This window comes from Mus caroli, unplaced genomic scaffold, assembly GCF_978045245.1.
Source record: "Mus caroli unplaced genomic scaffold, Mus_caroli_1 scaffold_11, whole genome shotgun sequence".
Classification (NCBI taxonomy): domain Eukaryota; kingdom Metazoa; phylum Chordata; class Mammalia; order Rodentia; family Muridae; genus Mus; species Mus caroli.
Window position 1 is genome coordinate 286,538 of NW_028227266.1, and position 15,784 is coordinate 302,321.

A 15,784-nucleotide genomic window follows, 5' to 3' on the forward strand; every position below is an offset into this window, starting at 1 on the left:
GGGTTAAGGACTTCACATGAAATTCCAAGGAATCAAATAACCAGTGCCCATAGGGACTCAAAGAGACTGAATAGAAAGTCTGCTTGGGACTCACCTAGCCCCTTTACAAACATTATAGTTGTATAGCTTAATCTTTTGATTGGACTCCTCACAGTAGGAGCAGGATCTGTCTCTTGTCTCTGACTCTGTTGCCTGAGTTTGGGACCCTTCTCTTCACTGGATTGACTTATTAGCCTTAAAAGATGAGGAGATACAAAGTCTTACTACAACTTGATATTGAAATGGCTGGTTGATATCCACTGAGACCTTCGCTTTTCTGAAAATAAACAGAGAAAGATGGGATAGAGAGTCAGAGAGGAGGTGGGAAAGGGACTGGGAACAGAAGAGGGAGGAAAAAGTGTGGTTGGGATGTAAAATAAATAAAATAAAAATATATACTAATCATATATAATATATAATTATGACTACTTTCATTTAACGTATAACAATATATAAAATATTATGGTTATTAGACATGTAAGAATAATAGATCAGACCACAAGATCAGGCACAATACTATATCAGTGCAGTCTACACTTAGTGCCGCAAAAGACATGAGCTAAAGTGAAGTGTGTGCAAAGCTAAGAATGCTGAGTACACACTTTAGAGTTAGAAAGATAGAATATTATTGTGGGAACTAAAAGGGGCTGGGGAAAGAGGGGGAGGGAGGATAGGCCCAACGACCAGAGTTCCACCTATGCTCTGGGCAGGTAGACACGGGGAGGGCTGCCAGACACTTTCCACTAGTACCCCCGTGGGCATCTAAGCCACTGAACCCACTCCATGGGGCTGTGGGGGTGGACAAGGGGCAGCCCCAGAAACCAAGGGGCTCCAGGGTGACACCCTGTGCCCTGGGATTATGGGAGAGAGAGCTGACGGAGAGAGGTTCCCAGGCAGGCTAAAGTAAGTGCAGATGAACAAAGACAGTCTATGGTTTTAGAGCTTTATTATAGAAAGGCAGGGGGAAAGAGAGAAGGTAAAAGAGAGAGAGACCAGCCATGGCCAAGAGGGAAGAAGGGGAAAAGGCGAGAGAGAAAAGAAAGGCTAGAGAATAAGAGGGAGAGAGAGGAAGAGAGAGGAGAGAGGAGAGTAAGGGGAGTAAGAGGAGTAAGAGGAGTAAGAGCAAGGGAGCAAGAGAGTGAGGAGGGGCCAAACAGCCCCTCTTAAAATATGCTGCTATCTTTTCTGTTGCTAGGTAACTGGGGAGGAGTCTAGCCTTTAGGTCAGAAGCTTGGGACATTATCTATGTGACTACTAACCAAGCTTCTCTTGTGGGAGCTGAGGGGACGGTACCTTCTATAGGAACCAGGGTTCCAGGAGACATGAGGGAACTCCTTCCATCCTACGTAGGTGAATTATCACCACTGGGTCCTGGGGTTCCACACCCCAGCTCAACTGGAAACTAGACTGTCTTTACTTAGCCTAATGCCCCACATATTAAAGCAGGCTACAGAGCTTACTTGAGATACTGAATGGAAGGGCTCCATCTCAAAAGGAAAGTTGGACATCCTTTATACATGGTTCAGCACAAAGCCATTTAAGATAAAGAGTAGTCTACTAGAGGTGCCAAAATCAATGTTTAGATAACATCTTTCCTGATGTCTTTGAATTTTATTGGTAGCATCAAAACATCTATTCACTATTTATCATTCTGAAACTATTAGTGTAATGTTGAATTTGGTGCTCTACTTGAATTCCAGCCCATTCTTTTAATTTTATTTTTTGTGCTCCAGCAATTAGTACCTTAACTCTAAAGGATTCAATGTTGTAATATAACCATAGAGTGATGGACTACATTATCTCTCATGTGACTATTTGCAGATGATATAATCAGATCATTCTCACATTTGACACTACTTTTAGTAGTTAATTTTGCTTCAAATTATGGAATAATGCATTTATCTCTTTTTATAGTTCAGACATTCACTGAAAGGGTACTCCTGGCCCCTGCTAGACTTGGGAGGAGTGAAACACTGTCTTCTAGACATGACATGGTGATGTACTCATAAACTTAGAGTCATTGTAGTTATGTGCATATGACTGGGCTCTTGCATATTTTGTCATAGAAAAGCATTCATTATGCCCCTCCCTAACATATTCCTGACAGGTGTAGCTGGAAGAAGTGATATCACTTTCTTTACTTATAACGCAAGTATGTCCATGTTATGGTGAATAATATCCTACTCATGATAAGACAGCAAAAGTCCGCAAAGAAACTAGGAATAAAAGAAGCAAATCCTAATACAATAAAGGACTATGAGGACGTAAGGTTATGCCATAATGAAATGGTATGCGTATGTGCATGCAGGGTTTTCAGGCTAGAAATCCAGAAAATCTTGGTCTAGTTAAGAATTCATTGACTACTGTATTTCACACAGAGCATGCTATACACAACACATATGTTCCTTTGAGCTGCCAGACTTATGCACAAATTTAATGTAGGGAAAGCTTTCCTGAGTTTCCTGGTACTAGGGAAGAACACTGTATCGGGGAACATTTATGCAGATGTTGCAGGGTTTCTTGCTGGAGACATAGATGGATTAAAAAGATTACGAAAGTTCTGAGCATTGAATGTAAAAAAAAAAAATCTGAGAATCAGGACTGATTGTGCTTTTTTTTTTTGTTTGTTTCTAAAATCTAGAGGAATTTTAACGCTATACTTTTTTTTTTATTAATTTTTTAAAAAGTTTCCAAATGGTTACTTTGTTCATAGAAATTTTCGTTGCATAACTCACACTTTAAAAAAATTTTTTTTAATTAGGTATTTTCTTCATTTACATTTCCAATGCTACCCCTTAAGTCCCCCAACCTCCCCCCTCCCCCAACTCCCACTTCTTGGCCCTGGTGTTCCACTGTACTGAGGCATATAAAGTTTGCAAGACCAATGGGCCTCTCTTTCCACTGATGGCCGACTAGGTCATCTTCTGATACATATGCAGCCAGAGACACGAGCTCCGGGGGTACTGGTTAGTTCATATTGTTGTTCCACCTATAGAGTTGCAGACCCCTTTAGTTCATTGGATACTTTCTCTAGCTCCTCCATTGGGGGCCCTGTGATCCATCCAATAGCTGACTGTGAGCATCCACTTCTGTGTTTGCTAGGCCCCAGCATAGCCTCGCAAGAGACAGCTATATCATGGTCCTTTCAGCAAAATCTTGCTAGTGTATGCAATGGTGTCAGCGTTTGGGGGCTGATTATGGGATGGACCCCCCGGGATGGCAGTCTCTAGATGGTCTATCCTTTCGTCTCAGCTCCAATCTTTGTCACTGTAACTCCTTCCATGAGTGTTTTGTTCCCAATTCTAAGAAGGAGCAAAGTGTCCACACTTTCGTCTTTGTTCTTCTTGAGTTTCATGTAACATATAAAAGCAGGCCTATCAGAATTACCCCAGACTTTTCACCAGAGACTATGAAAGCCAGAAGATCCTGATTGTGCTTCTTATACCAATACACCAAGTACAATTTTTCTTTGCTTCTGAGGGAAAGATGAAAATCAAATTAAATGAGTTTTTAAATAGTTATATTTTATCTTGATTAAAATGGTATATCTGCTTTCTAGTGTCTTTTCCCATAAAATTTTTCAATCTTAACGAGTTTCTAGGTACCCAAAATTTACAAATATGTGTAAATATATAATTTAAAAATTATATAAATTTCTGTATTTTTCTTTTACAACAGGATAAAAGATTTAAAGTCTTCTTTTAAAACATTTTTTGGTTGATTGATTGATTGTGTATGTGCATGTGTCTCTGTGTGTCTACGGGTGCTTGAGTCCAATGATATATATGTAAAGATTAGAGCACAGCTTGTGCAAGATAGATCTTTCTACCATATGGGTCCTAAGGATCAAAGTCATGTGATCAGGCTTGATATTGGATACTTTTACCTGCTATCTTTTAGGCTAATATTTAAAGACCTTACTAAAGTATGATAGATCAGTGGAGCTAGGTTTGTGGGCATGAATTGCCCAGCTTTCTCCTTCCTGAAATAATAACATAGATTACTCAATTGCAATATGAGTTTGTTAATTTAAAATAGTGGCAGTATGTTTACTACCTCTGGAGCAAATTTTCTAAATGGAAGGTAGGTTATAATTCTCTTTGAAAATGTTAATTCAAATATAGAACAAAGCTCTTCATATTGATAGGTTTTAAACTTTACGCTTTAACAGGAATACAAAGAAACCTTTGAAATCAAAGCTGGTGGTATCTTGCTTATATTTAGACTTCCATTTGTTTATGGTTTAAAAGTCAGTGGGCAAACTATGATCAAGACAGGGCAATTTATATGCGAAACTGTGATACCACTTCATCTGAATGACTTCTGGTAAGAGTCTTTGATTCAAATGGCACACACACACACACACACACACACACACACACACACACACACACACAATGTCCTATAGATTCAGATTTTTTTTCTGGAAATAAACTTCCACTGTGAACAGGAAGATGGGTGATCCTCCTTCAAGTGTTTCAAATATTCGTTGTTCACAATTCCTAAATGACTAGGAAATGGTCTGATTTTTTTTCTCTTTTAATTCCCAGGGTTACAGAAGCCCAAACAGGGAGGATAGAGAAGAATAATGACATGCATGTATAAAAATTTCCTAGTGATTTTGATTACATTATATGTTTTCAAAAGATTAAGACTAGTTTTAGAACTTTTTTTTGGAAGGGGTACAATTATAGTTAATTGAAGAAATAAGAAGGGCAAATGCTACTTAGAATATTTAATAATAACAGTAAAAATCTGTCATTTCAAGAACTTGACAATTACAATATCTTTACTAAAGAAAATAAATAGGAATTGAATTGAGATGAACAGTACGATTATTAACCAAAAGCTGGAAAAAGCAATTTTCAAAAAAAAAAAATCATCAATTGTAACAGAACTGAGGACCTATGAAACTTTTTAGTAGAATTGATGGCTATACTTAAAAAAATAAGACTGTGACATGGTATAACTCTGTAGCCATGGCTGTTTTCAACCTTGTAATCTACTTAACTCAGCTCTGTGCATTTGTGTGTGTGTGTGTGTGTGAGAGAGAGAGAGAGAGAGAGAGAGAGAGAGAGAGAGAGAGAGAGAGATCCCACTTGTGGCTGAGGATTCAACTGACACTTACTCTCTGCTCTTTAATTAGTCGTTAGTTTCTTTGCTACCTGCCATTGCCTATACAAATAAATAGCTCTGGTGAGGGATGAGAGCCAATGGGTGGTTGCAGAGGACAGGGAGTGCTATGTTTTGAATGTGACAGATCCCCCATATTCATGAAGTCACAGAACCTATGGTTATCTGCAAAAGACCTGCACAAGATCAAACCCATTAACATTCTAACATAGAAGGACTCATAAATCCCTATGTGTAATTAAGGAGGTATGGAATATTGATGGCTTTGAGGGGAGGGAGAATTGGTTTTCTTTAAGAAAACAATACAGACCCTGTTATGCCCACCATACTCCAGCGAATGGATCCACATCCATGAGTATATGGATAGTACAAAATGGATTTCGTGGGTTTGAGGGAGACTAGCTTGAAGGAGCTTGAAAAAGGAAAAGAAGAGAGTGATATAATTCTATCTCAACTAAAACACTAATATTAACCCATCAGAAACCCATAAAACATTAAAACAGGTACAGGAAGCTGGGACAGGGTGGGGAAATGGATATATGAGTGGTTGGATTGAAGAGCCTGTGTGTAGGGTTGAGCATGATCAAAAAATATAGTATAAAATCCCCAAAGAATTAATAATAATGAAACTATAAGAATTTTATAATTGCAAAACCAAGTAATTAATGTCTAATTTTTATGGCTAAGCCATATTTCCAGTCCAGTATCTAATTTTTTAACACAAACATATAGGTTCACTTGATGCCATGGTGAACTTAACCATGAATATGCAACACAATCCAAATAATATTAATGATGATGTTAATAATAAATTTAAAACACAGACTTGAATTTAATCTGGTAAAATATGAAATCATGCAGCTCAGATCTTTTTCTGTAGGCTGTGAAGGAGTATGCACATATGTATGGAGTACATATATAATATACATAAGTATGTATTTAAATAAGTTAATAGTAGTGTACACAGTCATTTTATATTTGTAATGTCTCTTTAAGATCTGATTTTTACAAAGTACAAAAGGAAACGTCAATACATTTATATGGGTTGTCCTAAACAATGAAGAAGATTTAGTTAAAAGCAAACTGGGGTAGAGAAACAATCATTATTCTGAGGTTTTCTTTTGTTTTTAAATGCGCTCTGCCCAGTTAAGCTGATCTGCTTTACCCAGATTAACCCTTTGCAAGTATGCATAAAAGCACTGTGGCTTTTGTGTCCTTCTAGTTAAAGCCCAAACCCTTCTAAGATCAGGGGAAGGAGAGGAAGGTGCACAGTTGCTTTCACTGGGAAGCTAAGCTTGGGACTCCTTTTCTGGCATACTGCAATTTCCTCTTCCTCCTTACCATCGTCTATTAAAATTTCAGAATAATCTTTTCTGGAGCTATCTAAGGGCCTTGGGGCCACCACTGCGACTGGTAGCAATGAAGCAAAGTGTAAAATGAAGTTGCTATGCTGAAATGCTCGGTGTATGATGTATGAACCCCTTTCTACCTTCTGCCCTTGGTTTTCACAAATGCATAACCTGAACAAGAAGCCTAGTGGTTGAGGGACGTAGGAACCTCCTGCAGGCTCTTTAAGGTCAGGTCCAAGAGAGGAGTCTGCACAGGAATAGATCCGGCATTGTCACCACCCGACAAACTTGGTGCAGGTGGTAAGCGGAGCTGTGCAGCACTGGAGCTTGGACAGCTGGAGCTGGGAGCGGCTCCTCCAGCCGAGCTCCCATAAATAAAGCAACAGGGAGCAGACGTGAGCATCACTGCCCACGCTGCCTCGCTAGAGGTGGGGAATCATCCCTACAATCTGTCCCAGCTTTCGTCCCCTTGCCTGTGTCTCCCCTGGAGCAGTTAGGGTGACCAAAAATAAACTAGAATTTGAAGTGGTGTGTGTGTGTGTGTGTGTGTGTGTGTGTGTGTACGCGCTTGCGTGCAAGCGCGCCTGTGTTTAGCGACCCCAATATTCCAGGTCCGGCTGTCAGTTTTCTTCAGAGGGAGATCAGTTCTATGGTCCTCAACCTAGCATCTAATCCTGGGCGTGTTCACTGCCCATCTGTTTTTTTTTTTTTTTTTTTTTTTGTTGTTGTTGTTTTTTGTTTTTTGTTTTTTTCAGGGGCCAAAGGACCCGACATTTGGGCTTTGGGGACCTTTAGCTCTATGAAAACTACTGTACGCACCCCCTGGTATCAGGGCACAATGGCAGGGAACAGAAAAAACAGCAGCAAAGTGTCCTAGTTGCTCCTGAAACACGGCGACAGAAGAGGAAAAGACTTCCAATGAGTATGCTGGGGACACGTGACGCCCGCCGAGGCAGCGCTGGAGGGAGGGGTAAAAAGGAAGGAGGAGGGAGGGGCGCAGCTCCTGGAGTGGGCGGAGGACGCGGCCGCGGGCGATCTAGACGCAAGGCGGAGGAACCTTCCGGCACCCCAATCCCTGATTCCCCAGCTCCGCAGCGGGAGCGATGCGCACAGGCGGGCCCTGAGGCTGCGCCTGTAGAGCAGCAGCTGCAGAGGCGGCAGTGGCTGGTCCCCAGCTCATCTCCAGCCCCACTGCTGAGCCTGGGCCCCAAGGAGCCGCAGCAATCCAAGTTCCCGCCATGAACAGCTGTCTGGAGGGGCTCAGCGGCCCCAGGGACTCGCGTCTGGGCGAGCCCGAGCGCAACGCCAAGCGGCCCCGACGCTCCTGAAGCTGCCTGCCACAGCAGGTCCCACCACGCCACTGCGTCCCCGCCTCCACCACCACCACCGCCACCACCACCACCACCACCACCACCGCCACCACCACCACCACCACCACCACCACCACCACCACCACCACCACCACCACCCACCACCTCCGCTTCCGCTGTCTCAGCTGCAATAGTGTCTCCAGCAGCATGTCTCGAAGGAAGATTTCATCCGAGTCCTTCAGCTCTTTGAGCTCTGACTACCTGGAGACCAGCCCGGAGGAGGAAGGGGAGTGCCCATTGTCCAGGCTCTGCTGGAATGGCAGCCGGAGCCCGCCAGGGCCACCTGGCTCTAGAGAGGCCGCTAAGGCTGCCACTTCGGCCCCCGCTGCCTCTGCCGCCGGGGCCTCTGCTGCAGTCGCCGCGGAATACAAGAGAGCCCAACGCCGCGGAAGGGTCAACCTGGACTCACTAGGCGAGAGCATCAGCCTCCTGACGGCGCCCTTGGTGAGTTGGGAAAAGAGGGGTCCAAGCTCCAGTAGAGGACAGGGATGGGTAAAGTTGAATCAAGGCTATCAGGGGAGCGTGGGGGAGCTCCCAGCCGCTGGGGGGCGACTCGGCCTCACCCTCTTTGGCCCTGAGTTCTTAGTGGTCCCTAAGGAGACACAGCCCTCTAGGTTAGGCAGAAGGGGAACACTGGGAAATAATGATACCCAACTCTTTCCGAGGTCTGGCTCCCCAACTGCAGGCTTAAATCAAACTACACAGTTGTCCTCTCTGATGGCCTCAGGGATCCTTCAGGCCACCTGTTTTTCTATTTTTCTACTTTTGCTTCTCTTCTCTCTCTTCTGTTCTCTTCTCTTTCCTCTCTCACGATCTTCTTTCTCCTTCCTTCTTTTCTTCCCTTTTCTTCTCCCTTCCCTTCCTTCCTTATTTCTCCCTTCCCTCCCTCCCTCCCTCCCTCCCTCCCTCCCTCCCTCCCTCCCTCCCTCCCTCCCTCCCTCCCTCCCTCCTCCCTCTGTTCTTCCTTCCTTCCTTCCTTCCTTCCTTCCTTCCTTCCTTCCTTCCTTCCTTCCTTCCTTCCTTCCTTCCTTCCTTCCTTCCTTCCTCTCTCTCTCTCTCCCTCTCTCTTTCTTTCTTTCTCTTCCTTTCTTCTTTCTTTTCTTCCTTCTCCCCCTTCTTCTTTCTGCTCAGAACTTTCCCAGGCTGTGTTCTGGTTCTGCATTTCCTTTCCAACATTCCAAAGAGGCCCCCGCCCCGCCCCTGGAAGCTCTTAGTTTCCCTATTTCCCACACTCTCTTGGTCCTATTTGTGACCTTTTAGGGCATCTCTGAATTCCACAGGCTCTCAGCAGTCTCTGCTGTATCCCCCCCACCCCTTTTAGGAAAGCTCTGTTAGATACTTTTCTGAGTTGTCTTTTCACGTGCAGATCTCTAATGCTGTTTTACACACACACACACACACACACACACACACACACACACACACACACACACACACCACAGAACCTTTGTGATGTTTTCCTATTTGTTATGAATTTATTGGCTCATTTTTCCTTTCAGGGCAAACCTAGTGTCTTTGTAAAAAAGTCTCTTGTACCTTTACCTCATCCTTCACTTTCTCATCCTTAGATTCTCCACACTTCTGTCCTGCCCCCTCCCCCCAAGTCGGTTTTTATTTTTTCTTTTATGCTTTCATTATATTGGAACCCACTCCTATGTTTATTGAATGAATAAATGCCTTCATATACTTTCTTCAAACTTGTTTTGATTCTAGGATGTTTATTAGTATCAGCATCAGCAGTTCCTCTTGTACACCCTGGTTCTAGGCATTCTTACATACCACCCCTTACTCATTTCTCCTCAGACATTTCTGCCACTCTTTTTTTTTTTTTTTTTTTTTTTTGGTTTTTCGAGACAGGGTTTCTCTGTATAGCCCTGGCTGTCCTGGAACTCACTTTGTAGACCAGGCTGGCCTCGAACTCAGAAATCCGCCTGCCTCTGCCTCCCAAGTGCTGGGATTATCTGCCACTCTTGCTGGTATGTTTTTTTCTGTAATTCCAGGCCTCTTGTTTTATCATTTATTGACTAGGTGAACTTGGGCTTGAAGAAGTCCACTCAATTACAGAGTGACAAGGAGACTAAATGTCAAATTTGCACCCACCTTTGAGGTCCATCCAGATACTGGAAGCAAGAATCTTTACTCCCTTTAAACACTGCATTTCCCCCCTCCGCAACCCTTATTACTTTGATTTTAACTTTTTCTAAACTTCCCTCAATGTATCTGAATATTGATCTTGTTTAGCATATCCTAGCTTTCCCTTTGAAAGCATCCTTGCTCTCACTGTAGAAGAGACCTAGGGAAATGTGAGATGTTGGGGATCTGCATTGTCTAGGCAATGCCACAGACATCACTGTGCTATCAGTATTATTGGAGAATTGTTTCTTTCATCACTGAAGCACATTTTCAGTCTCCTTTCTTTCTGGTGTGTTTTACTCTTTAACACATCTTCCTACAGATAATCTAGAAAGATCAGGTTGGCTGATCTTTTTTCAATTTTTCCTGTAAATTTGTCCCAGAGAAGGCGTAGGCCTGGGAAGTATATAACATTACAAATTGTCAAGTAATTGTTTATAAGAAGAATTCAGTAGCTGTGTATATGTAGGCTTGTGTCAGTCCACAACACAACATTTTTGCAACATATCAATACGTCTTTCAACAGGTTTGTTTTTAACATAAAGATCTAACTAAATATAGTGACCCATTGGGAAAGAATCCTTGTAACCCAGATTTTTTTCCTTGTGCTTGAGAAGCAAAATTTACACATTTCTAAAGTGTCTTTGATAATGATTTTGCTTAGAATACTGTCAACTACTCACTTGAGGGTTAGGGAAAATAAAGTGATAACTGATGTATCTACTGTGAGAATGAAAGGCAAGATAATTTCTGATGGTTTAGTTTAGTGACTGATGTGAAAAACATGTACCCAGATAATGCTTTCAGAACAAGAAATTTGAAAGAAATTGTGATATTAAACAATTCAGAAGGTCTATGCTCTTTATAAGCTGCAATTAACTTTTATTTTGGAAAAGGCCTGTCAGGTGGGTGCTGAGAGCATACAGGTGAGATGCAAACATTTTCTTTCTTTCTTTCTTTCTTTCTTTCTTTCTTTCTTTCTTTCTTTCTTTCTTTCACTTATTGAGCATAACCTTTGTTTTTTCTTATTTTTTACTAGATATTTTCTTCATTTACATTTCCAATGCTATCCCCAAAGCCCCCTATACCCTCCCCCAACCCTACTCCCCAACACACCCATTCCTGCTTTCTGGACCCGGCATTCCCCTGTACTGGGGCATATAATCTTCTCAAGACCAAGGGCCTCTCTTCCCATTGATGGCTGACGAGGCCATCCTCTGCTACATATGCAACTAGAGACACAGCTCTGGGGGGTATTGGTTAGTTCATATTGTTGGTCCTCCTGTAGGGTTGCAGACCCCTTTAGCTCCTTGGTTACTTTCTCTAGCTCCTTCATTGGGCGCCCTATGTTCCATCCAATAGGTGACTGTAAGCATCCACTTCTGTATTTGCCAGGCGCTGGCATAGGCTTTCAAGAGATAGCTATATCAGGGTCCTGTCAGCTAAATCTTGCTGGCATATGCAATAGTGTCTGGGTTTGGTGGTTGTATATGGGATGGATCCCTGGATGGTGGTGGTGGGGGGGCATAAGGAAGGCTTCAGGAAAACAAAAAAAAGAAGAATCCTCATTGAACAGTTGACTTAGTGTCATAAGCATACAGTTTCCATTTTAAGTCCCATCTTTTATTTGACAAACACAGACATTGCCTTGGAAAGTTTCAGTATATTTTTAGTTTCCTATACTAACTGGATATTAAGCTCTGATATTGCACAAAGAATACGAGAATTATTTGTGGAAATATAATGTGTGCTATCTATTCCATCACAAAAGAGAAACAACTGAAAATAACTACAACTACCTAGAATACCCATTGTTGGGGTATTTGAAGTTAGTATTGTCAAAATATCTGAAGGCCATCATCACTTAGTTTAGGAGTAGCTACACTTATTGTGAATAAGTGAATGGTAAAGGAAAGTGGAAATGAATATATACCACTAGTATATTAAATAGTCAAAGTTTTTGACATTTTCGTAGTTATTTCTAGGTGCACTGATGTTGGGTATGAAAGTTGGGAGCTTTATATTGCACAAATAATACAAAGAAAATAGCGTAGATAAAATTGGAAAAAAAAACAATCCAAAACTGAAGAATCTTGATTCTTTTTGTTTTGAACAAGTAATCACTTGCATACATTTGGGCACATTCTCAGCTTTTTGGGACTCTTCTGGGGTGGGAAGTGTTATGCTTAGGTTCCTCTTTAGCCTAAAATTCTATTGAATCATATCATCAGCATGCAGATGAAACATGGAACATACAATTTGCATTGGGAAACTGTTTAGAAATTTATATTACTTTCTTAAGTTGTAAACATCAAAAATTATTGTATCTAACCAGTAACTGAGACTCCAGTGTGTAGCAAGTATTGTATTAGGGAAGCAGATGCTGAATGGCTCCCACTCAGCTTTTATGGACTTTTTTTTTTTTCCTTTAGTTCTTAATTTGAGGAATGTGCATTGAAAGGAGCGTAGGAACTTTGATTGCCTTGCTGTCATCTATGTATCAAGAGTGGATTTAATAACTCATTTTATTGGTTAGATTTGTTCTCATCAGCCTGTCAGTGGAGAGATGAAGGAATACCCATTCAAGGTTGTAGTTTCTTTTCAGAGTTCTGTACATTGTTGAGCCACTGCAGATAGCTTTGAAGATCTCTGAAGAATATCTGGAAGAAGTGTAACATAAATGGAAAGATGACAAAACAAGAGAGGAAAACTTATAACAGAAAGAAATCATCCCAAGAAAGTGAAATGTAAAATAAAGATGCTAGATATGGCAGAAAAACAAATAATGTTTCCTTATTTGGGGAAAGAAAGTTATATTAGTAAAAACCTAGGAAAAGGCAAAGAGAGACAAGCATATATTTAGCTTCTCCTAATACTACACAAAATAACTCCCTGACACATATCATCCCTAAAAACCAACCTCAGAAACAATGTGAACAATATGAAAAATGTGCAAAATTTGTTTGCAAAATAGGATATCTGATAATTTATGTACTTTAAACTTTCTGGTTCAATTCAGTAAAACATTAAAAGCAAATTGACTACAGTCATAAAATTAATAGAATATATTCATACTTATATATTTTCTTAGAGAAATGTGTTAGCATGTTTGATGGTTTGCATGTGCTTTGCCCAGGAGTGGCACTGTTAGGAGGTGTAGCCGTGTTGGAGTAAGTGTGGCCTTGTTGGGGTAGAGTATCAATGTGGGCATGGGCTTTAATACCCTCGTCCTAGGTTCCTGGAAGTCAGTCTTCTAGCAGTCTTCAGGTGAAGATGTAGAACTCTCAGATCCACCTTCACTGCCTGCCTGAATGCTGCCATGCTCCTCCATTGATGATATTGAACCACTAAACCTGTAAGCCAGTTCCAATTAAATATTTTCCTTAAAAGAGTTGTCTTGGTCATGGCATCAGTTCACAGCCGTAAAACCCCAAGATATTATTGTATGTTTGTATATTTTTTAAACCTTCATTAACTCACTAAGAGGTTCCAAGGTGTGATCCATAAATTTCAATCAAGTGTAAATGCTTTGAAAAATGTCAAAATTTCTTTTTTCTCCATTTTATTAGTATTGCTTATTAGAAAAATTTATAGAATTAATTCCTTTAAAATGAAAAGGTGAAAATCTCATTATTTTGTTTATATAGCCAAAAGGTTAGTCTGAAAATTTAAAATTGCATCTCCTTTTGATCTTCCTAGCTTTGGCTCATAAGTGTACATAAGCGTATAAAATCATCATACTTTCCTGTGCGGCAATGGGCTACGCACAGACAGCCTGATCTCCAGTCAAGCTTAGGTCTTGAACCCCTGTGTCACCCAGTGGGTGGTAATTTCCACTACATGGGATCATGCGTCCTGGACCCCTGGCTCCTGTCCAAGTTACCACCCCCACAGCCCTCACAGGGGTTGCATGTGTCTATCAGTCAAGTAGGGGCAACATCACGCCTTCCCACATGCAAATAAGGTTTCTCCAAAGAGTCCAAGCCAATGAGAGGTACCTGCTGGTGAACCCTGAATCACCCTCAAAACTGTATATAAATCCATTTAGGGAATTAAAGGTGCACAAGAGCTACTCCTTCGTCTGAGTCTTTTGTTCCAAGAGCTTTATGTATCACTTGGGAAGAAATCTCTCCTGAAGAGCCACCTGAGGTCCTGCTGCACTCCTCACTGGATAATCTCATCGGCCCAGCCCGACCCAACTCAGTTCAGAGCAGCTTGGAGTTACCGAGTTCATCTCCCTGCCTGCATTTGGCTTCCCTTCGCTGGAACCCACGCACCAGGCCTGGACAAAGATCTCCATGGAAAACCTCTGGTACTCAGGCCCACACTTTCCAACATTTCTATCAAATCAGTAATTGCTGTATGGAAATTCATAAAATACCTTTAGGGGTCATGCATTGATAGGAAGACAATCTTGTGTGATACAATTTGAATATTTCACAGAAAATGAATTAAAATTATAAAAAGTGAAACTACTTATTTTTATTTTGTTGAGAATTTAAAAGATTACTCATCCAATCCTTTCAAACTAATCAGTATATGTGAGGGTGGGAGATAATACAATAAAGATCAGCTTAAATCCTTTGTATTTGGCTGCACGTTGCTATGTTCCATGGCTAAAGGCTCAGTTGCAGGCTTCTACTTTAAAGATACAGTTGAACGATGGGAAAAACACCATCGATTCGTAGTTGATGAAGAGATGATGCAATTATTTATTCAGTTTTAGTGTACAGTTTGTCTACCTTGAAGAAATCTGAGAGGCATCATAAAAGTTCTTAATTTAATTTCACCTCTATATCATTATTACTTTTGCAGTGTCCTTGTCTGTTGTTTTGTGTCCTCTTATACAAAGCTGAAAATAAAATAAAAATACACATATTGTTGATTATGATGGAAAAATAAATGCAGTATCTCTAAATATCTACATTGTGCATCATGGGTTACCAGGAAAGTATAATTTTTCATTTAGGAGTTTTTCATACATCATGGAGGAAAAGAAAATTTAAGTCATAGGGGAGTGTATGCCAAGGGGTACCTGCTGACTGACTCATTTGTAGGCTCTTGTGTGACATAGGAGCAGAAATTTAACTAATAATTCAAAGCCTTTATTTAAATTCCAACTTTTTGATACTTTTCTGTAGTGTTGAGCACAGAACTTAGTACCATATGTGTGTGTGTATTCAATAAAATATACTGTAAAGAAATGGATAGATATTTTCATTAATTGTCTAATTGTGTTTCATATTTTTGCTTTTATTAAACCAAAATTGAAGAGTGAAAACCAATCTCAAGAATGTAAACTTGAACAATTTTTGCTTATACCTGCTATTTGAAGAGAAACATTAGAATATAGTTACAAAAACATGTGAAATGATGTTCTCTTCTGAGAGCTTCTTGAGTAGTCCATTTAATTTTAAGAGTTTAGGTAAATGAAATGACACTCCACCAGTCTGGGTTGCTTCCATATTCTACACAATTCTCTGTCAAATGAGAGAAATGTTTGCCAATAAGTGAGGTACTGTTGCCAAAATCATACTGCTAGGGGTGAAAATAATATCATGTACTTGTCAAATATCACAACAGTATATATCTGGAGATACAAAATATGTTCTGCGAACCTTGTAGAATTGAAAATTCCAAACATGGAGTGATTTAGGAATCAAGGTATTGGAGTATCTTCGAAGTCTAGAGATTCACTGGTGTTGTTGTGGGGAGTTGAAAGACAGTGAACATTCTTATAAAAAGGTCAGGAAGGAAATC

The 15,784-nt window shown here is 40.7% G+C and overlaps 2 protein-coding genes across 3 annotated transcripts in view; one reads left to right on the forward strand and one right to left on the reverse strand.

Annotated features, from left to right (window-relative positions):
* Positions 1-213: 213 nt before the first annotated feature.
* LOC147001950 (uncharacterized) lies at positions 214-8,040 on the reverse strand. Its single transcript, XM_085828229.1, has 4 exons — positions 7,978-8,040; positions 7,341-7,855; positions 5,483-5,584; positions 214-316 (listed from the first exon to the last, which is right to left on the reverse strand). Exons 1-4 carry the CDS (start codon positions 8,038-8,040, stop codon positions 214-216), a joined length of 783 nt encoding a protein of 260 aa, XP_085684355.1.
* Gucy1a2 (guanylate cyclase 1 soluble subunit alpha 2) overlaps positions 7,986-15,784 on the forward strand; it is a 303,087-nt gene continuing 295,288 nt past the window's right edge. Inside the window, exon 1 of one of the 2 annotated variants that reach the window (XM_085844383.1) lies at positions 7,986-8,335. In XM_085844383.1, coding sequence (XP_085700509.1) covers positions 8,039-8,335 — 297 coding nt within the window. In that variant the 5' untranslated portion in view covers positions 7,986-8,038. The remainder of the gene's footprint in view (positions 8,336-15,784) is intronic. The other variant, XM_085844384.1, reaches the window with a different exon arrangement.

Excerpts from the sequence above, each read along its gene's own strand:
- LOC147001950 (XM_085828229.1), bottom strand. The coding sequence starts at position 8,040 with ATGCTGCTGGAGACACTATTGCAGCTGAGACAGCGGAAGCGGAGGTGG. Across the intron at positions 7,856-7,977 it reads GGTGGTGGGTGGTGGTGGTG|GCAGCTTCAGGAGCGTCGGG; the intron begins GTGGTGGTGGTG and ends CTGCTGTGGCAG. Across the intron at positions 317-5,482 it reads AGTATGGTGGGCATAACAGG|AAAAGCGAAGGTCTCAGTGG; the intron begins GTCTGTATTGTT and ends GTTTATTTTCAG.